The sequence below is a fragment of the Cucurbita pepo genome, chromosome LG05, assembly GCF_002806865.2.
Source record: "Cucurbita pepo subsp. pepo cultivar mu-cu-16 chromosome LG05, ASM280686v2, whole genome shotgun sequence".
Lineage (NCBI taxonomy): Eukaryota > Viridiplantae > Streptophyta > Magnoliopsida > Cucurbitales > Cucurbitaceae > Cucurbita > Cucurbita pepo.
In genome coordinates this window covers 8,277,512-8,285,162 of record NC_036642.1, presented here as the reverse complement: position 1 = coordinate 8,285,162, position 7,651 = coordinate 8,277,512, and the positions used below count along the sequence as shown (strand labels likewise).

Here is a 7,651-nt window from a genome sequence, read left to right as displayed (position 1 = left end):
TGAACTTGAAATTGCTTCTCAGCTCTAGATTAATACCGACTATGGCACTTTTGTCATCGACTCCATCTTTGCATAGTAGCGTATTGGATCATACGTCTGGCTCAGTGGCATTTTGGTTCCAACTCGTGGTCTGCTCCATTGCATTCCTAAATTGCTTTGTCTTTGCAGTCTCTGTTTGATTACTAGAGGTTTATTGTTGCACGTAAACAATCATTGACAAGTTTGCGTGCGTCGATTCTAGGTTATGTACATGCAATTGTGTTAAAGCTACTAGTTTGCAATTGGTTTAGTTAGATCAGTCTAGCGATCCAGTTCAATTAGACAAGGTTGGTTCAATTTTAAGGTAAGTATCCTACCATTTTTCCTTGTTTTAAGTTAGTATTATTTTAGGTAGTACTGCTTTTAAAGATTTGGAATAGAGCAGATAGACTGTGGACTTCTGTTTAGATTTAGGTAAGTGATTTTCTTGTTGGATGACGAGGGTCACGGGTCACATAGTAGATGGTCCTATTTTTGGGACATCACAGGCTAAAGGAACTTGTTTTGAACAATTTTACCCACGTTACATTTTGTTGTGTATATATATTTAACCCCACTAGAGGAATACTTCTTGAATAACTTTTGAAACACGTTTTTTCAAATAAAGGCAGGGAACATCGAAATCCGTAGCTTTACGATTTTTAATTTGCTTTTATCTTTACCAACTTTTTAAAAATAGTGGTAAACTTTATTTCTTTTGAACTTCAATTATTATCCATTCATTTATTTGTTACATATACCGCTATCTGAGTAGGTCTAAACTTAGAAAAATCGAGTCAGATGTTCATGTTTAAATATTGGAATACAATAAGGTTTAAAACTTTAAACAAATACGTTAATTGAATCTCCGTCTATACAAAATTCCAAAATTGCCCTCGTGAAGAATCTCGAAAAGGACAACCCCTATTCTCACCTATCCCTTAAATTAAAGTCACACATCGTGCGACTTGTCCTCTTGCATACCTAATACTTTCCAATTTTATTTCACCTCTACGTGTAAGATTTGTAATTTTTTTTGTCTACTCTGCCAATAAAAGAAAAGTTACGAGAATTAAAAAAATAATATTATTTTTTTTTACACTGTTGACTTTTGAACGGAGAACTCAACAAGACGAATGGTCAAAAATGAGAAGAAAACAATTGAATCTACAGAAGTACATAGAAAAGTGAAGTAACGTCTAACTCGACCATTCGTCTATATCTCTCGACTTTAACGTCTAACTCGACCATTCGTCTATATCTCTCGACTTTAACGTCTAACTCGACCATCAGATTAAAAAGACGTATGTAGCCCTCATACCTCTACTTGAAAAGTGAAGTAATAAAGTTTTAAAAAAAAGGTAAAAGTCAAAGTCTCTATCTCCACGTCAGCTCAACCTACACCACTTCTTCTACCTACCCCTCTCTTTATTTAACAATCGCATTACATGTCAAAATTCCCCACCGACAAGACATCCGACCATGATTTCCGTTGCCCCATTGAGCGACGGCGAAAAGCCCAAACTCTCATCATCTCCGCCGCCACGTGTTTTCCGATCGAAATTGCCGGATATTACAATCCCCGACCATCTCCCTCTTCACGATTATTGCTTTGAGAAAATCTCTGAATTTTCCGACCGCCCATGTTTGATCGTCGGCGCCACCGGAAAATCCTATTCCTTCTCCGAAACCCACTTGTTCTCCAAGAGGGCCGCCGCCACTTTCTCTAAACTTGGCGTTAAGAAAGGGGATTTTATTATGATTCTTCTCAAGAACTCTGCTGAATTTGTTTTTTCCTTTATGGGTTCGTCGATGATTGGCGGTGTCGCCACCACTGCTAATCCGTACTACACGGCGGCGGAGATTTCCAAGCAGTTGAAGATGTCGGGTGCTAAATTGGTGGTTACTTACTCGCATTGTGTTGACAAGCTCCGGGAATCTGACGTGGATCTCACCATTGTTACCGTCGATGATCCGCCGGAGAATTGTTTGAGCTTCTCCATGGTTTACAATGCCGATGAAAATGACGTTCCGTTCTCGGAGATTGACTGGAATGATGCTGTTTCGTTGCCGTTCTCCTCCGGCACGACGGGGACTCCGAAGGGTGTGGTTTTGACCCATAAGAATATGGTGTCGAGTATAGCTCAACAGGTTGTTAAAGAATTGGTTGATACAAATTGTTGGGACGGAGTCCCACGTATGTTTTTTGGGAAAACCCGAAATAAAGACACAACAGCTTATGCTCAAAGTAGAGAGTAACATCCATTGAGGCGGGGACGAGATGGGATGGGAAATCTCGTCCCACCCTATTCCTTTGGACATATCTAATAACTACAATGATTGGAGTTAGAATTTCTCACTTATAAACTCATGATCATTCCCTAAATTAGCGGATGTGGGACTTCCATCATCCAACAGGGATATTCCGTCTCGTTCGTTTGGACATCTCTAATAACTATAAATAATGAAATAGTGTTTGTTAACGTGCAGGTAGATGGACAGAATCCGAACATATACTTGGGAAGGAATGACGTGGTTTTATGTGTGCTTCCGATGTTCCACATATTCTCATTGAGTAGCATAGTTTTGATTTCGATTCGATCTGGAGCAACAATATTATTGATAGAGAAGTTTGAGATTGAGACGTCAATGAGCCTGATAGAGAAGCATGGGGTGACGGTGGCAACCGTGGTGCCACCGATGGTGGTGATGATGGTGAAGAATCCAAAGGTGGCGGATTTCAACCTAAGCTCAATCAGAATGGTGATTTCAGGGGCGGCGCCGCTGGGAAAGCAGATAGAGGAGGCCCTCATGGAAAGGATCCCTCAAGCAATTATTGGTCAGGTATGGATTATAACATAATCTTGTATAATACGGTATTAATGTTATTTGAATGAACTATGTTTACGTTCATATAATTATAGGGTTACGGGATGACGGAAGCAGGCCCGGTGTTGAGTATGTGCACGGCTTTTGCGAAAGACCCTCCAATGCCAACAAAAATAGGGTCGTGTGGGAGAGTTGTGAGAAACTCAGAGCTCAAAATCATTGACCCAAAGACCGGTGTCTCCCTTACCTATAATCAACTCGGAGAGATCTGTATTCGCGGCCCACAAATTATGAAAGGTTCTCTTTTTCTCGTTTTTTTCATTTTCAAATGTTTTTAGATTATATATAAAATGTCGATATTCTTTCTATTTTGTTCGTAACTTTTAAAGGGTTTTCAAAAAAAACTTAATAATCGAACAAATTGATCAACCCCACTTGAATTTGGTTAGAACTTATTAAATTAGGTTAAGTTCAAATAAATTAAATTTTTTATTTATGGTATAATTATACCTATATATATATTTATTTTTTTATTTAATTTCATAATTTATTATTATTATTTATTCTTAATTTTTTTAAAAAATATATTAAAATTAAATTATAAATTTTAATTAAGTGTTTGAAAATAAATAAAAGAATATTTTACGAACTAATATTTTACTTTTATCCAAAAACAAAAAATTGAATAAAGTAATTACATTTTTGGTACCACTGACACGTGACAAAAATATTTATAAAATGCTAGAATAAATGGAGTTAAAGTTTGGTGACAAAAATATTTATAAAATGCTAGAATAAATGGAGTTAAAGTTTGGTGCTAAAATGACATGGCTGTGATGGTAGGATATTTGAACGACCCAGTGGCCACGTCATTGACAGTCGACGTGGAGGGCTGGCTTCACACGGGTGACATTGGATTCATTGACGAAGAAGAAGAAATATTTATAGTTGACCGGATCAAGGAGATTATCAAATATAAGGGTTTCCAGGTACACGTCACCATTATCATAATTTCTACCCAAATAATAATAATAATAAATTATTTTCGCTATTATATTTAATTCTTCACTAATAATGGGATTATTGAGCTTTAATGATTAATTGAAAGCAATAATTAATATAAAAACAATTAAATTAGCTAAAGTCAACCTAACATAATTAACATGTTTCATCGACCAAAGTTCGAATCTCTAATTTTATATTATTGTAATTAACTTTTTAAATTATGGTATTTACAGGTGGCACCGGTCGAGCTCGAATCTCTTCTTCTAACTCATCCATCTATTATAGAGGCCGCTGTGGTTGCGTAAGTGCCCAATTAAAATTATTTAATATTTAATTCTTAAAAGAAAAAAATTAAAAATTAAAATATTGGCTAAATTAATCAAAATTATTTGAAAAATATAATTTTTAAAAGTTTCAATAAATCCCTAAATTTTAAATAAAATCTAAAAAAATATTGATTTTTTTTTTATAGTCTCTAATATTTTATTTTTAAAAAAATATATAAAAATATCCTTATAATTTTTTTAAAATTTTGTTTTAAATTATGAAAAAAATAAAGAAATTGGGGAAAATTACAGGAAAAATGATGAAATTGCTGGGGAAGTTCCAGTGGCCTTCGTAGTTGGTACAGCTGGCAATCAACTTACCCAGGAAGAAGTAAAAGAATTCATTGCAAAGCAGGTTTGTATTATAAAAATGCTATTTTTCCCATATAATAACATTATAATTTTAATTATGTTCGGTTTCTAAATTGTCGAGTATTAACGAGCTTGTGACTAAAATCGTCTTTTCATAAAGTTTATGCGTAAAAAAGATATATAATATTTGAAAGTTTAGGAATTAAATTAAAATTTAAAATTAATTTATTCTCACTTTCGTTTTATTTTCTAATGCAAAATCATCAGGTTGTGTTCTACAAGAGATTGCACGGAGTTTATTTTGTACCCACGATTCCAAAATTGCCCTCGGGAAAAATCTTGAGAAAGGATCTCAAAGCCAAGCTCTCGAACTCACCTAAAGCTACAAAAATGAAAGAGATAGGGAGAGAGATTAAGTAACATGGTCGGATCGTGTTGTAGAAGATGAAAAGGAATGTAAGGAGAATTTAGATTTCAAGTCTCCAACCTCGATCGTAACATTTTTATTTTATATTTCAATTATGTGCCTATGATATAAATATTTTTAATAATAAGAGTTCTTGAGTTTTTTTATTTATTTATGTAAGAATATTAATGAAATTTTTTAAAAATAAATATAAATTGATATAATAGTAATCGAGAAGATTACCTATATTAATTATAAAAAAAAATGATATATCTAGTCTAATATTCTACTTATTTTTTATATAATTTTATTAACTAAATTAATAAAAATATTCATAAAAACTAAATGTATTAATATTACTTTTAAATTTATTTAAACATAGTTCTAATAATAATTATTATTTTTTTAAAGTTAAAAAGGTATAAAAGAGAGTAAATACATTTTAAAGGTTTTTTTAAGTTATTATTTGAAAATTTGAAAATTTGAAAATTAGATATTTTGAGATAAAATACAAAAGTTTAGGGTATTTAGTCTAACCTATAAATAGTTCGATCCAAATTTTTTAGTTTGATCTCCGTCGAAACGTTGCTCTCCTTCGCGCGCTCTCTTTTCTGTGTTTCAGGCTGCGATTGGGTCGGTGTATCAATGGCGTCGAGTCTCTTCAAATCGCTTGTTGAATCTTCCTCCAAATTTCCGTCTTCGGCAAGGAATATCAGTATTGTTAGCAACCAAATCAGTCGGCACACTGCCAAATGGATGCAGGTATCCAGTAATTTCTCGAAAATCTCCCTCAGGAAATTTAATGCTTCTACGCCTGTGTTTGAGTTAATTGCTGCCGACTCTGATTTTTCATTTATAATTTGATCTTCTTTTTAACTCTAATCGAGAACTATTGAACAAACATTTAGAATTTGGGTCTGAAATCCCCCACTTTATGCGGTGATTTGTTTTTGTTGTTCTTGTTTTCTTGAGTCAAGTTGTTATGTGGAAATTGATTGATGTTGTTTGGAGAGGAGAAAAAACCTTGCGAACTGTGGCATTAATGGATGCTAAACCTTTTGGTGTTCGTCTTATCTTCTTCATGGCCTGTGGGTTTTATATGTACATCGGCTATTGGTTTAAATAGAAGATTAGAGGACTCTTTATTGCATAGGATTTTACCTCCATAACATTATCTAGGATTCCAGATCTTTTAGTTCTTCTTATCTTGTTACTTGTTTAACATCTTTTATTTATCTGAATTGTTCTAGATAACCTGGACTTTCTTTGAATGCTCTAGAGTACATGTGAATATCAATGTGAGCTGGTTTGCTCCTATGCTCATGGGGAGTAAGCCAAACATTCTTCCTTTAAGAAGATGCACATTTTCTTGCTCAAAGATTCTATTGACCGTGTATTTTCTATCAACAACACAAATCAAAACTTGTAACGGCTAGATCCACCGTTAGCAAATATTGTCCTTTTTAGGCTTTCCCTTTCGGGCTTCCTCTCAAGGTTTTTAAAACGTGTCTGCTAGGAAGAAGTTTCCACACCCCTATAAAGGGTGTTTCGTTCTCCTCCCAAACAGATATGGAATGTTGGTATAAGTAAATTTTTGGAATGTTGTGGCACTAAATTTTGGTAGTATGAACAATGGTAATTTGCAATAAAGGACTATGTTTTTAGCCTGAATATTCCTTTATCCTGTCATCTCCCACATTTTCACGTGATATCTAATGACTTAATTTTGCTTTTGGCAAATTTTAGTTTTGATTACTATTCTCTTTTGAATTTTCTTTGGCATGAGTTCTAAATACTTTGCCTTTTGAAGTCTGTTTCCTTAAATCATTGAGGGTCAATCAAGTTCTTCTGATTGTGGAGCTTGATATATGGAAACTTTATTGTATTTTCTTCTCTAGGATATAAGTAAGAAATCCCCAATGGAGTTGATTAACGAGGTTCCACCCATCAAGGTCGAAGGGCGTATCGTTGCTTGTGAGGGAGGTTAGTCTGCAAATGTCTTCTTTCATGCATATTTTCATAGGAAAGCACTTTCTAAGTAAGGGGGGATTGCTGAGTTGAATTCAAATCATTGCTGGTTTGCAGACAGCAATCCTGCCCTTGGGCATCCAATCGAGTTCATATGTCTCGATCGAGAGGGGCCCGCGGTCTGCAAGTACTGTGGCCTGCGCTTTACTCAGGACCATCACCACTGATCATTCCAGCTAGCAACCCTGAACTTGGAAAGCCAATACCCTTCCGCTCCAAACTTGACCTCTGTAATGCAATGACTGCAACTCCTGCCTGCATAAATAGGAATTTGAGAACTCCATTCACTCACACTTCGCCCGGGTCCATTGTTTTTTCCAAATTTGTTTCATTGCTTAAAAGGATTTGTTTAATGGACCTATCTTGCTGTACCAATAAAAGGTTTTTTTTTTTTCTCCTAATGTCTTGGAGTTGGAAGCTTGTTCATTCTTATGAAATGGAAATTCGAATCTTTAACATTTTTATCGATTGAGTTGACATATTTTTATTAATGTTTGTCGTATAATTAGATTATATTTTATAAGTACTTGGTAGGGACCCAAAAGGGAGTTTTCTGATTTGGGTAGCTCCATCTTTCCTCTTAATTATATTCTTCATAATATTGATTCTTAATATTTTTGGGGATTATTGATAGGTGTGATAGTGACTCTTCCCTCTCAATTAAATTCCTTACCCTTTATGTTGACTCTTAATACTTTTGGGAATTATTGTAGATTGAAATTTTTTA

General features: G+C 34.4%; 2 protein-coding genes across 2 annotated transcripts; both read left to right on the top strand.

Annotated features, from left to right (window-relative positions):
- Nucleotides 1-1,459: 1,459 nt before the first annotated feature.
- Nucleotides 1,460-5,060, top strand: LOC111794745 (4-coumarate--CoA ligase 3). The gene is made up of 7 exons (XM_023676877.1): nt 1,460-2,169; nt 2,509-2,862; nt 2,943-3,144; nt 3,691-3,836; nt 4,086-4,153; nt 4,431-4,533; nt 4,758-5,060. The coding sequence occupies exons 1-7, from the start codon at nt 1,501-1,503 to the stop codon at nt 4,908-4,910; spliced, it is 1,695 nt and encodes a 564-aa protein (XP_023532645.1). The 5' UTR covers nt 1,460-1,500; the 3' UTR covers nt 4,911-5,060.
- Nucleotides 5,061-5,427: 367 nt separating this feature from the next.
- LOC111795715 (NADH dehydrogenase [ubiquinone] iron-sulfur protein 6, mitochondrial-like) lies at nt 5,428-7,382 on the top strand. Its single transcript, XM_023678278.1, has 3 exons — nt 5,428-5,658; nt 6,795-6,879; nt 6,982-7,382. The coding sequence occupies exons 1-3, from the start codon at nt 5,542-5,544 to the stop codon at nt 7,089-7,091; spliced, it is 312 nt and encodes a 103-aa protein (XP_023534046.1). The 5' UTR covers nt 5,428-5,541; the 3' UTR covers nt 7,092-7,382.
- Nucleotides 7,383-7,651: the final 269 nt, after the last annotated feature.

Coding starts and splice junctions, on each gene's coding strand:
- LOC111794745 (XM_023676877.1), top strand. CDS start 1,501: ATGATTTCCGTTGCCCCATTGAGCGACGGCGAAAAGCCCAAACTCTCA. Junction 2,170..2,508: donor TGTCGAGTATAGCTCAACAG/GTTGTTAAAGAA, acceptor GTTAACGTGCAG/GTAGATGGACAGAATCCGAA. Junction 3,145..3,690: donor CGGCCCACAAATTATGAAAG/GTTCTCTTTTTC, acceptor CTGTGATGGTAG/GATATTTGAACGACCCAGTG.
- LOC111795715 (XM_023678278.1), top strand. CDS start 5,542: ATGGCGTCGAGTCTCTTCAAATCGCTTGTTGAATCTTCCTCCAAATTT. Junction 5,659..6,794: donor ACACTGCCAAATGGATGCAG/GTATCCAGTAAT, acceptor TTTCTTCTCTAG/GATATAAGTAAGAAATCCCC. Junction 6,880..6,981: donor TATCGTTGCTTGTGAGGGAG/GTTAGTCTGCAA, acceptor GCTGGTTTGCAG/ACAGCAATCCTGCCCTTGGG.